Source organism: Megalops cyprinoides, chromosome 5, assembly GCF_013368585.1.
Source record: "Megalops cyprinoides isolate fMegCyp1 chromosome 5, fMegCyp1.pri, whole genome shotgun sequence".
In the NCBI taxonomy this organism is placed as follows: Eukaryota; Metazoa; Chordata; class Actinopteri; order Elopiformes; family Megalopidae; genus Megalops; species Megalops cyprinoides.
This window is the reverse complement of record NC_050587.1, coordinates 28937224-28962422: the sequence shown is the minus strand read 5'-3', so window position 1 is coordinate 28962422 and position 25199 is coordinate 28937224. Positions and strand designations below refer to the sequence as shown.

Here is a 25199-nt window from a genome sequence, read left to right as displayed (position 1 = left end):
GTTCGAAACTTTCCACTACATGTGAAGGAGGGAAAATAAAAATCACTAGGGATTCACGGTGTAACAAAACGACAGAAGAGGTTTACGTTACTTGAAACATAAAGCAAAATTGACACCGGAAGCCCTACTACTGGGCGAAATTCTGCAGAAAAGCGACACAGTAAAAGCCGCTGTCTGTGCAGACTGTAGTGTTTTCATTGTTAATTGAACACATAATGCCAGATATTGATCAAATGCGACCGGAATGTATAAACACAGTTTATATGCACAGTTCATGAAACGGTTTTTGTGCTGATCATAGTAAGTAAAACAGCAAACATTTTGACCACGTTTTCGTGATACCAAGACACAGATGTTAAGACAATGATATGTGTACTAAAAGGTAGCCTGCGACACGTGTTGAATACATTCTTGTTAATTGTGGTTACGATTTAAAAAAAAAGCGTCACTCGTTGGTTGTAAAATACATTTTTAAATTATATTTTCTGTAAATACAGCAGAAAATGAAAATGTTAAAATGTTATCCTTAGACTTGAAACCCAGATTTGGTAGAGGTTTGGTTGAAGGACAATGAAAATGTACAGGCTACTCTAAAAAATGTTGCTGGCTTATTCTACGACAAGAAGAAACCTATTCTGTAGGCTATTTGTCATATAAACTTTACCAGCCATGAAAACGAGCACGCGCGTACATTACGTAAACAACGCACTCTTATTTTGAAAAGGATCCTCCTGATGAGCACAGGAAGTAGATGTTACTATTTTTTTATTGTCACTGGATTTACACAGCTATATTGTTGATATATGAAGTGCTCGAAGGCCGGCTAGCTAGCTAATAACTAGCCGAGCGTTCAGAAATACAGTATTCTCTTTTACATTGTTTAGTCCACTAGTGTGGTCTTGTGTGTTGCTTTTGTGTTGATGTTTTCTTCTTTTTGACATTACCTAGTTTGAGGTGTCGTCATATTATATTAACACATGAGTGTGTCACTGGTTGTTATCCGTTTGGAGCTAGCGGACGAATCTCTGTTTCCACAAGATTTTCAGTACAACGCTGGTGAGTGAATGTCACGAATATATAATTTAGCTAGATAAATTGTACTTTAAGGCCTGCACATCCCGTTTTAGCTGGCTAGTGGCTGGCTATTAGTTATATTGTAGCTAGCTAGCCTAGCTAGCACACCTTCCAGAAGCTGCTCTATCTTGCTAGTCTAACGTTACGTGACTTCATTTCCTACAGTGACGACAGTCATATCAGGCCGAGAACAATAATGCAAGTTATAATCGTTGTGAATAAACACTTTCAGTCCATCTTATGGCGCTCTATTGAATAAACAGTATACATTACTAATTGCTATTTAACTAACTAGGTAGTCATTAGGTCCTGGCATACGGGCTGGTCCACTTACCTAGAGCCCACTGTAGACTATGTTGCTGAGCAACAACAGTTGCATATAATCAATTATGAAACTCGGTTGATTTTTTTTTTTTTTTTTACAAAGTAACAATAAACTAATGGTAGTTAAACCTGTCAGTATAGACAGAGCTGCAGTCAGCTGAATGAAGAAAGCTTTAGGTTACACAGAAAGGTAAAGGGGTTATGACATTTGCAAATACCTGTCGTGCTTTGCTGAAAGTCCCAAATAGATGGAAAGTAAAAATATTTCAACGTTTCATAGGCACAGATATTATAGATCTTTCTTATCTTATAGAACACTGACTCCATGATGGCCCGTCATTGTTAAAAGTTTTCACTTGCTTGTTAAAAGAAGAGAATCCCGTTCCCTGACCTGCTGTATTTATGGAGGTCCCAGGAGGGTTTCCAGAATAAATGTGTCTGAACTGAGCGCGTGACACAGCAAAGCACATTGTCTGTACACACAAAGATGGAGCCGGCACAAAACAGAAGCGATCTCTCATTGTGTGACGACAGGTGTTTTGTTGGGCAGTGGCACGGGGACAGGAAAGATCTCACTGACAGGTGGAGGGGTGCTGTGAGCCGTCTGACTGGCCGCAGGGGTGGGTGTGACTACAGCCCAAAAGGGCATGGTAGCGCAGGTCCATGGGACCTCTTGGTGACTAAAGCCTGGCCTTTGCCCGTCTGATGTTTTCGTGTCAAACCCCCCGTGCCTCACCCCGCAGTTGGAGACATGTCAGAGGAGGAGTTCGAGGAAAAGGCCCTGGGGTCCGCCAAGGCCACGCTGAGCGGGAAGACGGACCTGGAGAGGACGGCCATCCTGCATCAGCATATCGGCAGCAGGGCCATGACGGACATGGTCATCGAGACCCTCAGCCCCAGCTCAGGTAACCAGCAGCACCCCACAGCTCCAAATAAAGTGGTCTGGTGTAAACCGGTGCATTCTGGGATACGTTATGAACTGGACCAGTGGATTCTAGTGTGAAAGTCTCCCATTTCACAATATTTTTCACAGTAAAAGCTGAAAAACGACTATGGACTGTTTGCTAGTCTGACAAGACTCTGGGTGGTTTGCTGTGCTTTCTGAAACTCATAACCTGCAGATAAGAGTGTGGAGACAGACTCTGGAGGAACTGATGATGGAGAGGAGGAGTCCCCTCAACAAGAGGGGAACCCGAGCCCCTCAGAGGAGAGGCCTGGCAGCAGAGGTGCTAAAGACACCACAGAGGGGGGCACAACCCCCGACTCCCCCTCCAAGCAACTGCCTGACCAGATCTCCTTCTTCAGTGGCAACCCTTCTGTCGAGATTGTCCATGGCATCATGCATCTCTACAAGACAAAGTGAGTGCTGTAGGTGGGCAGTGCTGGCCTGTTCTGGTGCGAATCTTCCTGTTGATTGGGGGGGGGGGGGGTGCTTGTCTGTATAATGGTTGTATGGGGCCAACACCACTCTTGTTGCAGCAGTACTATGGAGCAGCAGCTACGGTACTGGACCCTGAATGTAAGTGTGTGTTCTCGTGTTCTCAAACCACAGGTGAGCCACTTTTGTTTGGCCCCAGATAAAAATGTTTCACTAAAATACTTGACCACTGAGGGACAGTTCAGTCATGTTAATAGGTAATAGTGGCTACTGTTAGTCATTCTGGGAAAGGGTTTCTGTGAGCTGAATGAATGTAGGAATGTCAGGTTGTATGCCACAGGCAACTGAGGTAAATTCTGGGAGGGGAGAAACTTTGGAGCTGTGTGCTAGGCATACAGTCTTTATGTGTATGTTCATTTCATAATTTTCATTTAGATTTTTGTTGTTACCATGTTTGAAGCAGATGTTGTAAGGTTATCATAGACATCCATCTATTATTGAATTTAAAAAAGGTATCTGTTTTATTTAAGAACAGGCCTGAATCTGTGGGTGAAGGAGAATTCACTTTAGAATTTAAGTTCGAGTCACTTTTACCCTGTGGTATTGGGGACACACCTTGACCTCAGTAAATATAAGTAGCAGTAATCTATTCAACAGAACTGAAAAGAAACAGTTGAAATGACAAAGTGCAAATAATACACATTCCCTGCTGTTTGTTCTCCGTGATGTATTGACCGTGTTGAGTTTGATGGTAGAAATTACCTTGGGATTGTAATAATAATGGTGGAGGATCAATACAGTTCAGTTCTGAAAATGACCTATGAGTTTGTCATAGAGCCAGGTCTGTTAGGCGCTCACCACATTATTGCTAGACAATGAAGCAGTGTGCATTGCCAGGGTGGTTTTTAAAAATAAAAACTGCAATCTAAAGCCTTTCACCATAGCTTTTACTGCCACTGTAAATTAAAAGCTGAAAGCCTCACTTTGAAGTGCACACCAGAAGGCCTGCGATGCGGCATCACCCGAGTAAATCTGACCTACCCGTGCCTACTTTGTCATGTGACCGCTGCAGCAAGATGACATCGCTGACTGAGGACGTGCGGCGCAGCGCCATGCTCTGCATCTTGACGGTCCCTGCCACCATGACCAGCCACGACCTCATGAAATTTGTGGCGCCGTTCAATGATGTCATGGAGCACATGAAGATCATTCGCGACTCCACGCCGAACCAGTACATGGTGCTGATCAAGTTCAGTGCTCAGGTAAGGGTGGAGAAAATCCTTTTAATACAACGTGTGTCATAGAAGTAGTGTAATTAATCATATTACTACTACAGTAGATGAAATAGACGTATTTCTGTGTGCATTTTTACTGTTATTTTTGGTGATTATATTTTCTCTTGGAATTGTTACCATTATTATTATCACAAGCATTGGTGGCAGTATTGTTCTTACACTGTAATGCCATTATCCACGATAATATGTCAGATTATGCCATCTTTATAACAGTTTATAATTGCTGAAATGCAGATGAATTACACAGTATTCTTGCTCCCATGTTGACTTCACTGTTGTACTGTTGTACTGGCTGTACGGTCAGCTTTGTCAAAGAGAGTCCTATCATGTGGATATCAGTATGATTTACTTAGAGATTGTCACCTCTATCACAATATTGTGTTCTCAAAACAGATTAGAGATAATTTTGCTCTCTTTCAGTGGGATGATAGTTAACTCTTTTTAAATGAACTGTAGAGGTTATTTATCTATTTTATTTATTATTTCTGGTCATATTCCAGATGTTGTTTCTTTGGCATGACTGCCCAAAGAGAAGCGCACATGTTTTGTGTTATTGAACAGCACAGTTGATGTGTTGTATTCAGCGCTGGCTTTGTTGCTGCATTATGGAGTGCTCTCCCGCTGCGCTGTCCTGACCCAGTCTCCCTCATGCAGGCTGACGCCGACAGCTTCTACACCACCTGCAACGGCCGGCAGTTCAACTCCATCGAGGACGCAGTCTGCCAGCTGGTCTACGTGGAGAGGGCAGAGGTCATCAAGTCTGATGAGGTACAGTATGTTGACCATGCAGGTGAAAGGTAGGGGTGCCAGTGCAGTGTAGTGAAAAAGAACAAGGCTTTTAACCCAAGCGTTGCTGGTTTGATTCCTTGGTGAGGCACTTGTGTTGTGTCTTCGGGCAAAATACTCAACCCTAATCGCTTCAGTAAATGTTCAGCTGTTTGAACCGATAACATCTAACATGTAAAATTCGCTCTGGATAAGAGTTTGTGCTAAGTAATACTGAGCTGATGCCATCTAGACCATTTTCCTAGTCACGAACGGATGCTAGCACCCCCTGTTGATTTGATCCCATTTCCCTACCCTCCTATAGGGAGCCAGTCTGCCAGTGATGGACCTGACAGAGTTGCCCAAGTGCACCGTGTGTCTGGAGCGCATGGACGAGTCGGTCAACGGCGTACTGACCACCCTCTGCAACCACAGCTTCCACAGCCAGTGTCTGCAGCGCTGGGAGGACGCCTCGTGAGTCACGCCACCTGGACCGTCTTCACCATGCCCTCCTCCCCCCCCACTCCCCGGCTCACACTCTGCTGCACGTTCATCCGGAGTCATATCAATACCTGCCCGGTGTTTCACTGTGAACCTCATGCCGTCTCCCCTCATTGTGTGTCACACTTCACTCAATCTCCCCTTTCCATGTGACATACCTCACTCCAGCTACCCTCAGTTTATTACAAACTTCATCCAACCATCACCCTCAATCCACTTAAGGCATTTTATATACCGTATATTTAACACAGTCACCTCTGTGCCACAACCCTAATGTACTTTCGCCTCATTGTGCCACATACTTCAAGCAGCTCCAGCGCAGCTCATGCCACCCTTCGCCCGTTCAGTGGAGCACCTGTGTGGCATGAGTGATCCAAACAACCGCTGTCATTGACTCACTCACCCATTCATTTGTTTGATCTGCTTCTACTCAGTTCCTCAGCCGCACGCACAAATGTTTTTGTGGCCGTTCCTCTGTTCTCCATCTTTCTGCCATGTGAGCGGCCACCATGCGCTCTGCCATTGTGCCATCACGCTGGACGGCCCTCGTGGAACACCGCGTATACAATATGGCTTTGACTCTTCAGCGCACACACTGAGGACAATGGAAATGCTAACTGCAGGTGTTCGGGGGAGCTGGCGATGTGGGTGGGACTGTATTTAAGAGCCCTCACCGGTGCCCCCCTCTTCCCAGGTGCCCTGTCTGCAGGTACTGCCAGACCCCCGAACCTGTAGAGGAGAACAAGTGTTTCGAGTGTGGCGTGCAGGAGGTATGGAGACCACCCCTTTCTTTTGTCTTGCAAAAGCTCTCTGTTATTGATACAAGTATTAGTGCTGGCTGGAGGTCTAACTGCACCAATTCTTTGATATTCCCAATGCCCCTCTCTCTTTTTTCCCCACCCTCTCCTCTGTCTGTCCCCCTTTACCCCCTCTACCCCGCTCGCATTCTGCCCTTCATTTACTCCCCTTTCTTTCTCCCTCTCTCAGAACTTGTGGATCTGCCTGATCTGCGGCCACATTGGCTGCGGGCGCTACGTCAGCCGCCACGCCTACAAGCACTTTGAAGAGACGCAGCACACCTACGCCATGCAGCTCACCAATCACCGCGTGTGGGACTACGCTGGAGGTACAGGGGGCGGGAGCAGTGCCCAAAACTGATAAATATATCCCGGTGCATATTAGCACTGAACCATTATTGTCATGACACAGCTCATGAGGTTTTACTGGACACAGCTCATCTATTTTCCTGTATATAATGGCAAGGACAATAGATAACAATACTTCAATGCAATACATATGATAATAGTATTGTGTTTTGTGTTGTTTTAAACATTGTTGTGATTTTTTGTCTTTGTTCTGTGTGTTGTCCAGATAACTATGTCCACCGATTGGTGGCCAGCAAGACAGACGGTAAAATGGTGCAGTATGAATGTGAGGGGGACTCTTGCCAAGATGAGAAGATCGACGCCTTGCAGCTGGAGGTAGGGTGGGGTGTTCTAGCATCCTTCTGCTGCAAACAGTGTCATTGTTTATATCGGCTGACAAAACATGCCACCCTCTTGCCCAAGCACAGGGGGAGTAAAGAGACACTTCGACTTTTTTCTTTTTTGCGTGTGCAGGAGGGTCAACTATTTAAAGTAATATGTTTTTTTTCCCTTCTCTCTAGTATTCTTACTTGCTGACAAGTCAGCTGGAATCCCAGAGGATTTACTGGGAAAACAAAATCGTCCACTTGGAAAAAGATACTGCAGAGGAGGTGAGAATTAGCTGTGTTAGCATATAAATCGCCTGGTTGTTCAATTAAACACATATTCTATAATATGCCATATTGCTGGGAAAAGACTGAAAATGTTTAACTTTTTAAAATCAGAACTGGAATTATAATCGCAATACTACGTATCACCAGAAAATGACACCCATGCAATCCGTTATATTGCAGACTAAAGTAAATAGCCTCCCACAGTCAAAAGCAATTAATCATCCACACACTTGTTGTGATACTCCTCTAGGTTGTACTGTGTAAGCTATTTAATCGAAGGCCATGTTCTAAGATTGATTAAATTCTGTGTCTCAGCCCTTCCAAGATTTCCATGTATTTATAAATCATTCCCAAACAGTCTACTTAGTTTACAGTGCAGATCAGTTCATTCATATGAACACATTTTGTTGGTTTGAGCTGATCTAATTACCTTTTTGAAACTGGTGTGTATGAGGAAATAAGTAAATGTGAATGTGCATTGGTTGTAGTTTATGAAAAAGGAAACACCGAAACTCCACTAATGAGCACCTTTGCGCGTACAGATTAACAACATGAAGGCCAAGTTCAAGGAGACGATTGAGAAGTGCGATAACCTGGAGCGCAAGCTGGGCGAGCTGGCCAAGGAGAAGCAGTCCGTGGAGAAGAAGTAAGACCCCAGCGGGAATGCCATTCCGGCTCATTGTGGCGAGGTCACATGGTCTGCAGGGTCATGATTTTAGTGCCATCTGCTCCCTCGGCCCCCCTACCACCAACATTCCTTCTTCTGGCTCTCTACCCCTCCTCTACTCCCTGTATCCCCCTCTTACACCTCCCTTTTCAACCCCCGCCCCTACCCCAGGTGCACCCAGCTGAGCAACAAGGTGACCAAGCTGTCGCAAGAGCTGAAGGAGGAGCAGGAGATGAACCGGTGCCTGCGGGCCAACCAGGCCCAGCTGCAGACGCAGCTCCGCGAGGAGGAGCGGCGGGCACGCGAGGCCGGGGACTGCAAGGACGGCCGCATCGCCGAGCTGCAGGAGCAGCTACGCGACGTCATGTTCTACCTGGAGACCCAGCAGCAGATCAACCAGATGCCCGCCGACGCCCGCCAGGAGATCCAGGAGGGGCAGATTAACATCGCCTCCGCCCCCTCCCAGCCCGGCCCCTCCCCTGCCGGCACGGGGAAGGTGGGGGGCAGGAAGGGACGGGGTAAAAGAGGGAAGTAAGAGGGATGAGCTTGTGGAGAGAAAGAAAAGAAAGAGGAAAAAAGGCTGGTCAGTAGGAGAGTCCATCACCTTCTATTCCTCCACTTGCCAAAAACCAAAAAAAGATGAACTTAAAAAAGCACATCTTCAGCTTGTTTGTCTTTTATTTGAGTAAGAGGTTTGAATAAGAGGAATAAGGAGGAGGAAAGGGAGACATTTACAAGGAATGATGATGGAGTAAACTTGTAAAGAATCCCTATCATGTTGGGAAAGGGTAGGCTGCTGAAAGACAGACGCTGTGGATTTTCCACCCGAATGCACAGTATATTTTTTCTCTTGATCCTCTCTCTAGCCTTATTGTAAGTCTACCTCTGTTGCCAGGAAAACACGTATAAGCAAAACAATCAGCAGCGAGTCCATCTGGCCTGCACCAAGTGCAGTCCACTGGAATGGAACCCGGCCTGGCCTGCACCTTCAGATCCACCTGAAGTATAGCTTAGTTTTCAGCTGCTCATTTTGTTCTTTCCTCTCCCTGCCTCTCTCTCCTCTTCATCTGGGCCAGAGCCGTGCCAAGCCCATCCTTATTTATTCACCTTGATTTCTAATACATGTACATGTAGTGCTTTGTGGAGAAGAAGAAACCAAACACTGAAAACTGGCTGAACAACTCATAGGCAAGGCAGGGTAACAGTCACGGCCCCCAAGACAGGGGTGAGTTCAGTTGTCAGATATTCTGCAAAGTTTGTCAATGGTGCTGACAAGAGGTGATGTCTACAGTGCAGTTCTGTGGCACAAGTTGTTTGTTATTCCCTTAATTTTTATGGGGATACTAACTGAATACTGACCTGTATTTAATGTCTTCACTATTTATCTCCTGCAAATCCTTTGTTAAATAAATATGTTGTCCAAGGAACATTTAATACTAATAAAAAGTAAAAAATAAAGGTGTTTATTCAACTGCTTTGTTAATATGCATCTTAAACAAGACTGACATAGATGCTTCAGTGAAATGAGAAAAAGAGTTATTCCTGGTCCAGAAACTGTTAATTGAACAGCTTAAATCTTAAATTTGTGATTATCTTGTAATACAGTTTTGTTAATGAACAGAAATAAGTTGAAGAAACACCTTTACATATGTTTCTGTTTGCTCGAACACTGATCAAACCCATACAGCTTCTTTCACAAAAGACTAATGGCAGATGTGTTCAAACCCAGATTAACAGTTCAAATGTCAATCAAATCAAATCATCAAAGAGATAGTTAGAATAAAACCCTGTAAATGCAGTGTGGTCACAGAATCAGGCCTGGGAGACATTGGGATATAGAGTACACTCACAGTACACTGTTTAAGGACTTCAACTCCTATCAGCACCTCAGCTGTTTTGCTTATCAGTTTGACTCCAGGATTCAGTGAATGAGTTGCAAGAAATGCTGGGAAAAAGTATAGATAAACGTTCTAGTTACAGGTTTGTGTGGAGTTTGTATTACTTTGGCTGAAAAGAAGCCCATTGCCATATATATGTACTGTTCATTTTTGTTGACTTGTGTTAACTTGACTTTACTATGTGTTTAGTGATGTTAATGGGCCCTTTTGAATACACAGACTCAGAGGTCTTTAAATTTTGGTCACAGAGGACCACAGCTCTGAACTTACGAAGCTGTTATGAAGCTCAATATGACTTTTTTTCCACTTTTACAGTTGATGATTTTAAATGTGCCAGTAAGTTTACACTTATATGTCAATTCAGTGTCCTGCTGCTATATTTTGAAGACTGGATATAGTTAGTAAGTACACATCAAAGTGAATAATTTGACTCATTATGCTGAGGAATTAGTAAACCATTGCACACACTGACCCTTGACCTCTTTTTATGACCTCTGTACCCTTTTGTTTCAACATTAGTGTTTTTGTCAGGTCTTTCAGTTAATGGCAAACATTAGCAGACAGACCTGCCAAATTTCCGTTTATTCACAGTGTATTTATGTGTGTGGACAAATCTGCTCACTTTTCAAAACTATGAAAGCATATGGCACACATGATTTCTGCTTCAGTAAATGTAGAAAATGAAAAGAATGTTTTCAGAATCTTTTGTGTGTGTGTGTGTGTGTGGGGGGGGGGGGGGGGGGGGGGTGTTGGGGCTGTATTGTGTTTATTCACCAGTCGGGCACTGAATGCAGATCATTCTAATCATTCGCACTTCCTTCAGAGCCATTTATAATACTGCAATGGATCACTCTGCACACAGACTGCTCAAATGATCACAATATAAAAAAGCACAAATTGCGTAAGTCCACAGTTTTTTCAAAGAAGGGATGCAGTTGAACATAACTATAATATACAAATTTCAAAAATATTGTATCAGCTGCCTCAGAACACTTGGTCTGATTATGATACTGATGGTTACCATTGACAGTACCAGTAACAGGTTAGGTTATATGCTAATCGGTTTGCTTTACAGAAACAGTTCTCAGTTCTCCGGATACTTGTTTTTCATTTTGATACATTCCTCACTTTTTCAGCCAAATAAATTGACAATTTATGGAATTAACTTTTTGAAACTAATTAAAGCGCTGATCAGGTGGTAATGGTACTTCAACAGTATGGTACAGAAATTATATCCATCTATGGGTATTTGCATGACCATCCCATTTTTTATACTGTGTGTATCTCCCTTTGGCAAGCATGGCTTTTAACGTACATGCCTTTAGTGGTCAGTTCCTTTTGGACCAACGAAAAAAAGCAGGTGCAACCGACCTGCGTGATAAAGACTTGCGTGCAAGCTTCCAGGTCTAACCTGCCACTACACTGAAACTGTCTGAACTACAGTACAGTAGATGGCAGTAATACTCCTAGGAAGCCAACGTTTGGAGGAACTGGAGGAAACTAGCTACCGGAACACTAGCTTCTTCTGTTGCTGTTCTCCTCCGGACTGAAAACAATGTAACGCCCCCATCAGAAGGTATCAAAACAAATGGGGTGGCTCAGAAAGGAACTCGCAGAAACTCATCGATGACATTCTGGTGCTTTTAAGTCCAGGAATACGCTCTTTACAATGTCAATTAACCCTGAAGACAAGTGCAAATAGAAGCGCATGGTCATAAATAACGGTACGTTGCATGGCTTTTACCGACACCTCACAGAGTAGCTAGACTAACACTGAAAACTTCTTTTAAGCAGTGGTCTAGTAAAACAGGCAAATATTTTGCCTCAAAAGGAACTGCTCGCAGGCGAGTTAGATAGATTGCCATTAATGATTTACTTTTTAGACTTTTTAGACCGTCTTTGTTAGCTAGAGAACCATCGCTACCTCCACGGTAATGACGACGAAGTGAGGAGGATTGGAAAAACACGAGAATCCACTGGCTTGTTTAAGTGGGCGTTAAGACGATAAAAAAACCGACAAGACATCCGAAGAGAGGCGGTGCACCTTAGTATTTAATAAAGAAATCATTGGAAGTGCAGGCAACGGCCCACTTTATGGTCTGTCACGGTTCTTTTACTATATGTGAGGATAAAAAATCATGCAACATCCCAGAGGAAAAGAAGTGCAATTTCCTAGCATACCAGGCAGTTTCGCTTCACTCTCTGAACAAATGTACAACAATGTTTAAACAGCTCTTAAAAGGACGGAACAAAATAAAAGGCAGACCAACACATACCCATGATTCCTTGCATCATGCCGTTTCCACCAAACCCCTTGACAAGAGGGGGTTGAGATAGAAAGGAGTGTGTGAGTTAACGTTAGTTAGACCATTAAAAAAGATGTCCCAAACGCCCTTCAGCTTTTTTCAGTCAGAGACGATTATCTCAATTTAGAGAAATTAACTTAGTCATAGCACCGCTTATTGCTAATGTGTGGTCGTCTTTCTGCATCATGCTTTCGTATAATATCGGTGTTATAGTAATGGTAGAAGAAGATGAAATCATTCTTTTATCTTGCACATCTTTGTCGACTAACACCTTAAGATACGGTGACAATCAGTGCCCCAGATTTTAGTATTTGCCATTGCTGAAGAGAGGCATGTTAGAACTTTGAGAAGGCCTGTGTTTCTCCTTCGGAGGAAGACTATCTTATCTGTCATGTGATTATGTTTGTTGCTCTCCCAACGTGACCAGCCGTCGACATGAAGACTAACAAGTCTTACAAGCTGGTGGTCCACAAGAAAGGCTTCGGAGGGAGCGGTAAGTGGCACTTAGTTGGAGCTCGTGATGATGATTGTTTGTGTTTTATGATATCACACTGCCTAAAAGTATTTGCAAATAAAGTGATCTTTAAATCAAGACATGAGACCGTTCATGTGAAACGCCCGGGTAGGCGAAAGACTACTTCAATCACCACTAAATTTGTGAGTAATTAATAGGAAATTTTGCATATCCTCAGACAAATGTATGTCCCAGCTTGCAAGAAAGTTTAAGAAAGTCTTGACAAAGTCCAATTTCACACAGAGTAAATAGCAGATATGATAAAGGATGTCATGATCTGACCTAATGCAGAATTTATATCAAGAAACACTGACTGACAATACCATAAATTGCCTTAGTACTCAGATATGATGAATGAATATGCCATGCTCTGTGCAAAAATTTGCTCATTGAGTACAGTTGCTGGATGCCATACTTAACACCAGTTAAGAATTAGATACAGTTATAGACACAGCTGTTGTACAGACTACCACAATGTACCATCCCCAAATGACTGTTTGGGGGAACTGCTGTTGGAGAACAGCAGGAAGTTTGGTAAGATGCATTTTGTATGAGGATTTGTAATGCAAGAAAAATCCTTTTTCATTTTACCCAAGGTCCACTTATTTAATAGATTGTATAGTTATTGAACATTGTAAATCAACATGCTGTTTTGTAGTATGTGTATTCAAACTTGAAAAAATTACAATGGTGTCATTTACAACGAAAAGGATTACTGTGGTAAAGAATTAATGAAATCCAAGGTGCAAGATGGTGCCAGCTTGAAATGGTCCTCTGCGATTTTTTTAAAAAAATACTCTGTCTACAAAGTTTAATTCTTCCTTCTAAATTTTAGTAATTCAATGCACTTGTCCACCAGTTGCTACATTGGACTTTGTGTGATTCTGTTGCCTCCTCCTGTTCCCTAGATGATGAGCTGATGGTGAACCCCAAAGTGTTCCCTCAGGTGTCCATAGGGGACATTGTTGAGATTGCACACCCCAATGATGAATACAGGTAACAGCATTGGTGTGCAAATGCCAAGCCCGCAAAGTGCAGGGGAATAGAAAAGTCCCTGCTGAGCTGTAGAAGTGACAGCTGTCCTCTGTGATGATGCCATTTAGAAAACCTCTCTTTTTCTAACTTGTCTAATTCTGCCTCTTTCCCGTCAGCCCACTCTTGCTACAGGTGAAGAGCCTGAAAGAAGATCTCCAGAAAGGTAGATCTTTACATGTTTTTACCTCTTACCGTATGGGGTGTATGCTTGTGATTAGAGCATCATCCTTTTGCATCCAGCAAGGGAAATCGAAACAATTATCGTTTTGCATTGTATTGTGAATAGGTGTAAACAGTGAGCGAATGTCAGGGCTTCACATCAGACCATTTAATCCTGTATTCCTCTGCTGTTAGATCCCTTTAGAAAGAACAGCGTTTTCCATGCATGAATGTACTGCACTGTCAGATCTGATTTTCTATATGAGCTGTGGACTGAAGATCCTCATTTAGTGACAAAAAAGTAATCTAGTGTATTGTTCAGTAAACCCCCCTTAATAAGGGCTTCTCCCACATGAATAAATCAATTACCACTAAAAACATGTATGTAAGTTTATTTCCTTTCCCCAGACATAATACTGTGTTGTATCATTTGTTCTGTGCACAGCACATACAGCAACATTTTTCCCTTACTGTTGAGGTGATTAAGTAATGAAACTCGATGTTTGGTTTTCAGAGACCATTAGTGTGGACCAGACGGTGGCGCAGGCTTTCAAACTCCGAGCCTACCAGGATGTATTTATCAATATTGTGGATCCCAAGGTGAGCATCAGAATTTTCAGAGTAGCTTAAAATGGAGCTCAGGTGGTGTTTCCAAGGTTCTTCCTTGTCTACTGTGGGATTTTATTTTTTGCACCAAGATGGTGAGGTGACAAGGTTAAGTGTCAAAAGATAAGATGATTGAAGCACCCACACCATGTAAATTTGATGCTCAGCTGGGCTCAGGGATACCTGTAAGTAATGTATGATCAGACTCAGTAGTGAAGTCTCTCCATACTTAATTTCAATGCATAAAATATATCAAATGCACCTAAAACCTAATAATGGATTATGAGTCTCGTGACAGGGATCAACAAATATCATGGTGGAGGTTAGTGGTGATGACATTGTATGTGTTATTTAGGATGTGACGCTGGACCTTGTAGAGCTGACATTCAAGGATCAATACATTGGACGAGGGGACATGTGGCGGCTGAAGAAGAGCTTGGTGAGGGAATTAGTTGTGTGTGTGTGTGTGTGTGTGTGTGTGTGTGTGTGTGTTTGTGTGTAGGCATGTGCCCGTGTGTGCATACCTGTGTGTGCTCGGTCTACTCTATATCAGTGTCTCTAGACGATTCATCTCTCTGCACTATATTGTGCATTGATCCATGACTTTCTTTCTCGTTTAGGTGAGCACATGCGCTTATGTGACCCAGAAAGTCGAGTTTGCTGGGATCAGGTAACTGTATGTGTATAATGTATGTGTTTGTGTGTGTGTGTGTGTGTGTGTGTGTGCCTGTGTGGTTCTTGTGTGTTTGCTTCATGTCCCTTTCACCTTTTCTGATCTCGCCAGGGCACAAGCCAGTGAACTGTGGGTAAAAGGAGAAAAGGTTACCTGTGGCTACATCAGTGAAGACACCAGGGTGAGCACTAAAGTTGGGAATGTGAAACAGTAGATTCCAGGGTTTTTCTTAACTTGCTTCTTTTAATTGTACTTAGGAATAACTTGTGGATTGTTGATGAATTTCTGATGGGATCTTTCTCACTCTACCATCCCTTGTCTGTCTCTTTCCTACTTGTATCACCAGGTGGTGTTTCGGTCTACCTCAGCAATGGTCTACATCTTCATCCAGATGAGCTGTGAAATGTGGGACTTTGATATCTATGGTAGGCTTTAATTTATGTTTAATATATATGGCAAGATGTTTGTCACTACATACTAATATGCTGTAGTTGATTACATTTTTGAAGTTAAACTCTGAAAGTCTTCTTTTGTCTTCTCTGGTTTTCATTGAAAAGTAAATGTGTTTTTCTCATTGAAGAATGTGTGTAATACAGAAAGTTTTAAATAGATACCCTTGTAAAACTAGCTGGTAAAGCAAGCATAGTCTTAACTGTGCAGTCTTGGATGACAGATCCCCTTAACAAAGTCCACTGGTCCCACCTCCAGGTCCATTCCCAAGATATCCGTGGTTGCCACTGTAGGATAGGGAAGGTAGAATAGCACACAAGAGTTGCATCTCACAGATGCATGAAGAGGCAGTGTACATAGCCTTCAACTTTAACTTCAACTGTAGCATGAAATCACATGAAAACTGTCAGATTCAATTTAATTGGAAATTTTCTAGCAGGAAAGCTTATGGCAGACTTTTCTAAAATATGTTTTGTGTGCACTGTCCATGGTTCCACTTATTGAACGTGGTTCAGAATATGAGTGACCGGTTTTATGCTGGCTTTTTTATGTTTGTTGTAGGTGATCTGTATTTTGAGAAGGCAGTCAACGGATTCCTGTCGGACCTTTTCGCCAAATGGAAGGTGGGTGTAGGTTGTCTGTCTGTCTGTGGGCGTGTATGGGCTCTTATTTACTGTTTGTTCTGTGTGAATGTAATGTTTTAATCAAACTTGGGTTCAGTTAGTCTTAATGCTGATTTTTGGAGTTGAAAACTCTTTTAAATTTGTAATTACACGGCCTTTAATTGTCCTTTAGTTCTGGTGAAATACCAATGGCATGTGAACTGCTGGGGCAGTGATGTGCCATCACTGTGATTCACTATGACAGGGTTGCTAGTTTGATTTTAAAGTGGCTTGTCAGAAAAGACCAGTGTTAATATAATGTAACAGGAATTTAATTGGTTTTATGAGCTGAAGAAAGTAGGTGATGGAGGTTGCTAATGTTAGGCTGCCATGCTGGGACTGAGCTCTGGATTCCAGAGCTGGACTAAATGACTCCACACCCAGAGAACCACAACCCAGACAGCCTTCTGCCTCTCTTAAAATTGCTAATTGCTAAGATGCTCAAAGTTGGCAAGGGAAGCAGAATTTGTTTAGTTCTGACAATGGATATTTAAACCCAAGTGGCCAACACATTTGTCTGGAAAGCAAGCTTGGAGACACCGCAGCTGTCCAAGCCCACCTGCTAGCCCTCCATTTTAACCGTCAGTTTCTTTTAACTTTCGCAGCACTTTTGCTTCCTGTTTCCACTGTAAAGCATGTGTGTGAGGTCAGCATTCAGCTTTATTGTGCAGAGTCAAGCTAAAGGCGGATGGCGCAGGTGCACCATATTGCTGATCTTGTAATGCAGATTATTTTAACAGAAAGGACAAATGAAAAAGAGAGGTTCGGTTATTTCAAATATGCAAATGTCTCTCAGAATTTGAAGGCATCCTCATATTTCACCTAGTTGGCCTTGCCAACAACAGACAGGTGGTCCCCGCCTTACGATGGGGTTATGTCATGGTAAACCTGCCGTAAATTGAAAATATCACCTACTGAACATCATAGCTTAGCCTAGCCTGCCTTAAATGTGCTCAGAACACTTACATTAGCCAACAGTTGGGCAAAATCATCTAACACAAAGCCTATTTGATAATAAAGTGTTGAATATCTCATGTAATTTATTGAATACTGTACTGAAAGTGAAAAACAGAAACACAAAACCCAAAAAACGCTGGCAACGCAGTACACTGTAGAGTTGTTTACCCTCGTGATCGCGTGCGATCTGCCCAGCATCGTGAGAGAGTATCGTACCACATATCGCTAGCCCAGGAAAAGATCAAAATTCAAAATTCAAAGTACGGTTTCTTCTGAATGCGTATTGTTTTCACACCATAGTAAAGCCGAAAAATTGTAAGTTGAACCATCGTAAGTTGGGGACCACCTGTATTAACACGTTGCTAAGTAACTTTATCCTAGATTTTTCCACCTCTTATTCGATGGAGGATAAAGCCTAGAATTCTGATGAGCTCGTCTGTATTGATGGTCTTGCTAATGTCTCTGTTTCAGGAGAAGAACTGCAGCCATGAGGTGACAGTGGTGCTGTTCTCACGTACTTTTTACAATGCCAAAACCATCGGTACGCCGTTCCTACACGTTCATTTCCACAGCCTTCATGTTCGCTACTCTTCACAGTGGATTTTACTCTGTCCAATGCTGTAAAAGTTGAGCTTAGAAATTCACCTACCCTAATGTTCTAACTTAGAGGTACATGGTTTGTACTTTACCGAGGTAGAGTCTGTCTTCTTTAGTTCCCAATTTTCAGCCACAGTGAGATTTATTTGCTCCTGCATGGGTATGTTAAAATTTAACAAGGTCAAACTTGCTGCTTCACTGTTCACATTTTAACAGTGGATTATAAATGTGCACAAGTGAGTCTTCACACATGTCATATTGTCATATTTGCCCCGCCTGGCTTTTACACTCCTGCTCTCTTTCAGATGAATTTCCAGAGATACTTAGAGGCTCCATCAGGCAGGACCATGAGGGACGCTTCTATGAGGATTTTTACAGGTTGGTTTTGTCCCACATGTAGATGTTTCTGGCATCTAGCATGGCAGCCCTTTACATAACCATTTATATGGCTTACAAACATTCAAAAATACTCTAAATTCTCTGTCATAGGTGTATACACACACACTCCTAAATGTACTTATCTTGTATGAACGCACAATTGACACATCTCAACACACACATCCACATTCCTGAATGAATTTCAGACATGTTTATTTTTTAATTGCATGGTGCACACATTGGGGAAAATTATGAAAAATGCATTGATATAATGAGGTTAGCACACAACACTTGCATTGTCCCTACTAGCTAGATGTTTTAGCTTAGGTTTTACATTTAGCTGGCACATATGGCACATTTAACGAGTGCAATAGCAATATGTTACCACTAGAGGTTGTTGTTACATCTCGTATTGAGCTCGTTTCATAATAAATCACAACGGGTTATTCATTGTTAAATCAATTTGAATGAGAGTTTATTTAAAATATGACCTGAATGACCAGCAACTCATGAAACTTCTATTAAGATTGTTATTTCTTGGAAATTCCAGGGTATAGTAGAAGGCTAATAATCAATCATTCACCCGTTTTAGAAATTGGACAGGCACAAATTGTGGTAATTTTTCACCCTTTGACTTCATTCAGCTCAAAATTCTCATTCTGGCATGCCAACAGAGGGTGTCTTGGAAAACCAGCACGCATCAAGCAAACTGAAAATGAAAATTGTCAGTAGATTAACAAGTTGATCCTGGTGCTTTTTCATCATTTGACTTGTGTTGTTCACTTGATGAGCTTTCTAAACGGCATGACCCACTCAGTGCTGTGGGAGCCTGGAGGTGCTGGCGAGCTGGTGAGAACTCATGCTGTGTTTTTTACTCAGGGTTGTGGCACAGAACGAGAGGCGCGAGGAGTGGACCTCTCTGCTGGTGACCATCAAGAAGCTCTTCATTCAGTATCCTGTGTTAGTGCGGCTGCAGGGAGCAGGTTTGAACACACGTGCACGCAAGCTCAAACATTCATACACAAACACACCATGTGACTTTCACTCTGAGTCCCTGTTCTAGTGTCTTTATGTGATCATGCAACGTGGGAGTCTAAAAGAAACAAGGACTTGAACGTCAGCTGCAAAGTAATAAATTTAAACCTCTGGGCCAGTCTTCATTTTTCACTGATTTATTTTAAGCTGTAAGCATGGGGACGTATGTTCAGGCTCGACATCAAACAATATTAGCTCTCTTAAAAGAACAAAATGTGTGAAGAGATATTTCTTGAATGGACATCCATCATGAGGGTAATTGTTTTACAGATGGATTTCCCAGTGGACAGAACTCCACTGCAGCTCAGGGGAATTACCTGGAGGCCATCAACCTCTCCTTCAATGGTGAGTGCCTGCCGTACTTAAAAAGAACAGCTAATGGAGCCATCAGCAAACAGCCAGAATTGTTTTGCAGCCTGTTCTGAACGCATTCAGGTACTTAGTGTTAAATGGGTGAGTTTTTTTTGTCTTTTTTCCCTCATTTAAAAATTGAATGCAATCTACTGACATACTTGCATACCAACAACAGCTGTTTATACGAACTTTAACACTACCAGTCCTACAGTGCACCGAGATATATTACTTCTGCAGTGTGTGTGTGTGTGTGTGTTTCTGCTCTTCCCTGGATACCGTAACCACGTGTGTGTGCATTTCCCCCCCAGTGTTTGACAAACACTACATCAACCGGAACTTCGACCGCACTGGGCAGATGTCTGTGGTCATCACACCCGGGGTAGGTGTGTTTGAGGTGGATCGCCTGCTGATGATCCTCACCAAGCAGCGCATGATCGACAACGGTGCGTTTTTCTTCGTGTGCAGCTCACGAAGCCTTATGCGGCAATCAGAATTTCTGCCAGATCATGTGACCAATCAGGTGTGATGTGTGTGATCATAAGCCATATTTAGAAAAGAATGGCAAGAATCTGCCTTTCACAGTTCTGTTTTTGGACCGTGTTTTTTCACAAGCTATAAAAAATGCAGTCTAAACCTCATTAGCCATACCATGTGACCCGTTGACACAAAATTTGTTTTTTGAACAATCTGGTGTCTTTTCCCCAGGCAGTGATCGTGATGCAATGACACAAACAGGTTTTCTGGCTCACTAGGCTAATAACATTATAAATAGCCTGTTAACTGTGGTGAAAAGTTATTTGAAGATAATCTGCTCCCATTCTCATTAGCACTCGCTTGTACCCACACACACAGCAATAAAGGAGAGTGTGAAATGGATTTCTTGCGGGCTCTGAGCAGAGATGCTGATTAGAGCGAGGGTTCTGTTGGTGGTGAAAATGGAGGGTAGGTAACTGTGTTTTGCTGTGAGGCAGGTATCGGGGTGGACCTGGTGTGCATGGGGGAGCAGCCTCTCCACGCCGTTCCTCTCTTCAAGGTAAGCACTGGTCACTGCTCCTACCTTGGTGTTCTCGCGAGCATGAAATGTACATATCATGCATCATAACATACGTGTTCACTACAACACAGCAATACAGCAGTGATGTGAGGACAATCCTTTTTTTTCTGGAGTGTACAGTATACCTTAAACACAAAGAGGTTTCTTTTTCTTTTTTTCCTTTCTTTTCAAAAACCCAACATAGCAGAGCTTGATCTAAAGGTCTTTGGAAAAGGGTAAATGATTGATATGTTAAACATGTTTATCAGCACCCCAGAATAAAATGGCAGCTTGGTGCCTATAAATAGTTATTTTTTGAGGTGTATAGTATTTACCAGTTTACTGTTTCTAAAGGTCAGTGTAATTAAAATAATTTTCTTTCGAGAGAATCAACGAGTGCCTGTCTATGACTGTCTTTGCAAATTGTTGCATAACATATATGATATGACTTCGATAGAGTACAGTTCTATCCATTTATACAGCTGGATATTTTTACTGAGGCAATTTTGGGGTAAATACCTAGCCAAAGGGTGCAACAGCATTGCTCTGGTGGAGAATTGAACCAGCAACATTTCGGTTATGAGCCCCGCTCCTCACCGCTGTACCACCCTACCGCCAGATTTCATCTCTTCTGACATCTAAAGGGGTTTGTCTCACCAGCTGCACAATCGCACAGTGCCAGGAGACTCCAGGCTGGGCGATGACTACAACCTGCCTCACTGGATCAACCACAGGTGATGAGGAGTGAGAGAGAGGGGGGCAGTGAGAGGGACAGGCAAGCAGTCGACTAAATTAATGGGGGAAAGAGGGGGATTAAATTTGTTGAGACTATGAGGCGAAGGACAGGAGAAAACAGGAGGAGGCAGAGAGGGAAAGAGGTGGGTTAGGGTTAAGAGGGATGGGGGAAAGACGGATGGGTGGGTGTGGAGCATTTGAAGTAGTGAGAGAAGACAGGACTGGAGAGAGATTTGGGGTTAAGAACCAGTTGTGTATATGAGAATAGGGAGAGGGAGGTGGGAAGATGGGAGTTTGGAGAGGGAGACCTGGGAATCAACTTAAATTCAGACCACCCCCCTTCTGCAACACTGATCTCAGATCAGTATTCAGCGAGCGAGTTTCACTGAGGGGAGCTGGAAGGGGGTTGAGAGCTACCCTACAGCAGTCCGGAAGGAGGGATGAGAGCAGCAAGCAGTAATAACGGATAGGGTGTAGAGAAAGGGGCCTGCTGTGATTCTCAGATCCCTCCCTGTCTATTTCTGTGATCACAGCTTCTACACATCCAAAAGCCAGAGCTCCTGCAACTGCTTCACTCCACGCATCAAGCTGGCAGGCCGCAAGGTAACAGCCATCCAGGGGGGCCGCGGGTGCTGTTTTTAGTCATGGTTTCTGGGCTCATGTGGAGCCCTGCTGCATATCGCATGGCTGCCACATCGTGCTGCTCTGTGACCTTTACATGGGCGGACCGCTTTTGGTTTCATCCTCACTGCAGTCACACAGTCCGTGTTCGGGCAGGCCATGGAGTGAGTTTACAGCACGTAGCTTCTCCATGATCGTGAGCAGAGAGCAGTGATGTGTATTTGCCATTCCATTTAACAGAAAATGCCACGTATCTTTAATGGTGCTAGTTATTTATGTTAGCCCTGTGAAGGCATTACACGTTATACTATATATGGCAAACACATATTGTACTAATACGTTTGTTTATGATAAGCTGGATAGTAGTATTCAAATGCAACACCCAGCATTCCACAAGAGACTAGGTGAACCCTAGCATTGCGTTTGATTCCTTCTTTACTGTATGATTGCCATTTCCACTTTCGGTTTCCATTGTATTTCTCAGTATGTATAAAGTATAAAATGTCTTTTTTCGCTGAACTTACTCTCCACCCATCTGGCCAAACGCAGGTCCTTCCAGAAAAATTCAAGAGCAACAAAGACCACAGTAAGCAAGCACATTTATTTCCGATCATTTGTCCCTGTTGATTTTTTTGCCAGTTGCCTGTGCAAAGACGCTCTTCACAAGCTTCAGGGGATTGCTGTGAGTGAGTCACAGACAGGCATCTGTGAGAGCAATGAGTAAAGTCTTAGACTGAGCCACGTACACACTTGGGTGATTTGGTTGCAGGTGGCCGATCACTAAGGAACACTGTAGATGTTCCTGCCACTGAAGGCAGCATCTTAACTGATAAAGAGTGATGGCATCAAGCTGTACTATATGGGCAATCTACCTTGAATCTTTGTGGAGATGCACATGTCACCTGGAATAATTGATTGGATGTTGACTGGTTCTTGCTGCATCTGCTGTATTTTTAGGAAAATTCAACTTGGAAAGCTCTTCTAGGAGGCAATATAAGGACAGGTGGTTGGATAAGTGTGGAGACAAAGTATGGAAAACTAGCAGTGATTTGTAAAGGAAGCTAACTAGCACAAAATTATGTACATGTTTAAAGTACAGGGTAGTACAGTGGGCTGTCAAATCATTTTTATGATTATCATGTGAATGACAGTAATATTGAGGAGCTGTCAAAATTTGATGTATGTAAAGCTTTCACCTTTAGAAATCGGCTCACACTCCTGGGATCTGGATTGCAACCGGAACCCTGAGCTGTGTACAGTGCCACTTTGTGCAACTAAGCAGTGTGTTTAAGGCACACTTTAATTTATTCAGTGAGATTGCCTGAATTTGGCTCTAGACAGATGAAGAAATGTCACCTTTTTTGTCTCTTCAAAAATGAACAGCTTGGTTCCATTTTTTATATCTTCACACAAAGTGTCCCTGCGGGTAGAAATTGTTTTTGTTCTAAAAACAACCTGTAATGGAATCTGTATGTTACACCTGAACTGTAGATATGCTCATGTTCTGTCTCCCAATGTCTTTAACATGATACTGTAACCGTCCCTCTCTACTCTTATTCATCAGCTCTAGGGGCCCCAAAGGACTCAGAGAACAGTCTGCCCATTCAGGTGGACTACGATGCCCATGATGCCCTGGTGTTTAGACTTCCAGGACCCTCTCGAGCTCAGAGGAGTACCAACTTCAGGTGCAGGCCAAGCCCACAGCCGTTCATCTACACTAACGCAACTGCTGCTTGTTAAGCATAATATTTCTGCTGCACATCCAGATTATGCCATTACAAGGACATATATACTGTCAGGGCAAAAATGTGGCATAGTGGTAAGGAGCAGGACTAGTAGCCCCAAGGTTGCCTGCTTCATTCCTAGTCACTTCAAGCAAAAAAAAACGTTCTGTACAACTGCACATCAATACTGATATTACCACTGGACAGTATGTCAATGATGACATTACCACTGCTCTGAACACAGTAATACTGTAGGCCTCTGTCTCTCTCCTCGCCCCTGTTCTGTCTCGCTGGCCTATCAGGGCGGTGCGGGACAGGGAGGTCAGCGGGCGGAAGAGCTGGGGGTCGGTGGACGTGAGCGGGGGAGGGGGCTGTGGGGGGTCTCCTCCCGCGCGCACCACAGGGCCCGAGGAGCAGCGCAGCCTGGCCTCGGACGACAGCCTGGGCAAAGTCTCCAACATCCTGCTCATCCCCCGCCTGCCCCCGGCCCAGTACGAGGTCAGCAGCTCCCTGGGCTACACCAGCACTAGAGGTACTGCGCACGCTATCGCCGTATACACGCCCCTGTGTTTGCCAGAGTCACTACATGACACTGTGCATTAGTTAATGTGCTTATATGGAGCGTGTACATATGTATACACAAATGCAACTGCATCAGTCGGAATCTGGCTGTGTGCGTGCAACAGCATATAATGCGTGAGCTCTTAACTTTGTCCACATGTGTTAAGTTCTGTGAAAGTAACTTGGCCTGAGTGTCTGATGGAAATAAGCAGTGAGTGTGTGTGTCTCTGAATGGCACCCTGTTCACAATGGCACAGTGTTCGTGTAACTGAATATAACTTTCCATTGGAGTTTAGCTGAATGTATCTTTGTCTGTGGTATTGTAGCCCTTAACATAACAGTCAGTTCACTTGTAACTATTAGTGGCTTTTGTGTAACTGAATGTAATAGTCAGTGTGATTGTAACTGTCAGTTTGGTTGTAAGCGAAATGTGCCTTAGTTTGAGTCGAATTGAATTTAACAGTGTGTCTGCTGTAATTGAGTGATTGAATGTTACCCAGTGTGTCATTGCACAATAGAAGTAGCTGTAACTGAGTGTAATTTTCAGGGTAAGTGTGACTGAATGTAACTGTGTGGCTGTATATAAATACAATTCAGTGTGGATGTACCTGAGAGTGCCTCAGTGTGACCGTGGATTCTGAAAGCCTCTGCCCTCCGCAGAGTTACTGGAGAAGATGATGGAGTCTCAGCGGGACTCCAGTGCCCCAGGACGCTTCACCGTGGGAAGCGCAGAGTCCACCCTCCACGTGCGGCCCGGGGGCTACACCCCGCAGAGGGCCCTCATCAACCCCTTCGCCCCCTCTCGCATGCCCATGAAGCTGACCTCCAACCGCAGGCGCTGGATGCACACCTTCCCTGTGGGTGAGTATACTTACGCACATACGTTTACACTCACGCACACACACAGAGGCACAGGCACAAACAGAGAGGCAGGCACACGCACACACATATACACACACACAAAGAGACATAGGTACAAACAGAGAGACAGACACACATATACACACACACATATACACACACACAGAGGCACAGGCACAAACAGAGCGACAGACACACATATACACACACACAGAGACACACACACAGAGGCACACACACACAGAGGCACAGGCACAAACAGAGCGACAGACACACA

General features: G+C 43.4%; 2 protein-coding genes across 5 annotated transcripts in view; both read left to right on the top strand.

The window, feature by feature from the left end:
* The first annotated feature begins 907 nt into the window (after positions 1-907).
* On the top strand, positions 908-10305 carry LOC118778554 (BRCA1 associated protein). Its single transcript, XM_036530147.1, has 12 exons — positions 908-1056; positions 2142-2303; positions 2520-2757; positions 3849-4038; positions 4726-4839; positions 5162-5310; positions 6032-6107; positions 6325-6463; positions 6709-6818; positions 7004-7093; positions 7639-7742; positions 7935-10305. Exons 1-12 carry the CDS (start codon positions 978-980, stop codon positions 8296-8298), a joined length of 1815 nt encoding a protein of 604 aa, XP_036386040.1. The 5' UTR covers positions 908-977; the 3' UTR covers positions 8299-10305.
* Positions 10306-11228: 923 nt separating this feature from the next.
* depdc5 (DEP domain containing 5, GATOR1 subcomplex subunit) overlaps positions 11229-25199 on the top strand; it is a 37073-nt gene continuing 23102 nt past the window's right edge. For all 4 annotated transcript variants that reach the window (XM_036528281.1, XM_036528283.1, XM_036528282.1 and 1 more), the window contains exons 1-22: positions 11229-11385; positions 12395-12460; positions 13390-13477; positions 13633-13679; positions 14190-14275; positions 14637-14720; positions 14902-14951; positions 15066-15135; positions 15301-15379; positions 15966-16027; positions 17495-17564; positions 17926-17998; positions 18878-18981; positions 19304-19378; positions 19696-19830; positions 20359-20420; positions 21081-21154; positions 21689-21758; positions 22326-22362; positions 23341-23461; positions 23803-24032; positions 24722-24922. In XM_036528281.1, coding sequence (XP_036384174.1) covers positions 11370-11385; positions 12395-12460; positions 13390-13477; positions 13633-13679; positions 14190-14275; positions 14637-14720; positions 14902-14951; positions 15066-15135; positions 15301-15379; positions 15966-16027; positions 17495-17564; positions 17926-17998; positions 18878-18981; positions 19304-19378; positions 19696-19830; positions 20359-20420; positions 21081-21154; positions 21689-21758; positions 22326-22362; positions 23341-23461; positions 23803-24032; positions 24722-24922 — 1900 coding nt within the window. In that variant the 5' untranslated portion in view covers positions 11229-11369. The remainder of the gene's footprint in view (positions 11386-12394; positions 12461-13389; positions 13478-13632; positions 13680-14189; positions 14276-14636; positions 14721-14901; positions 14952-15065; positions 15136-15300; positions 15380-15965; positions 16028-17494; positions 17565-17925; positions 17999-18877; positions 18982-19303; positions 19379-19695; positions 19831-20358; positions 20421-21080; positions 21155-21688; positions 21759-22325; positions 22363-23340; positions 23462-23802; positions 24033-24721; positions 24923-25199) is intronic.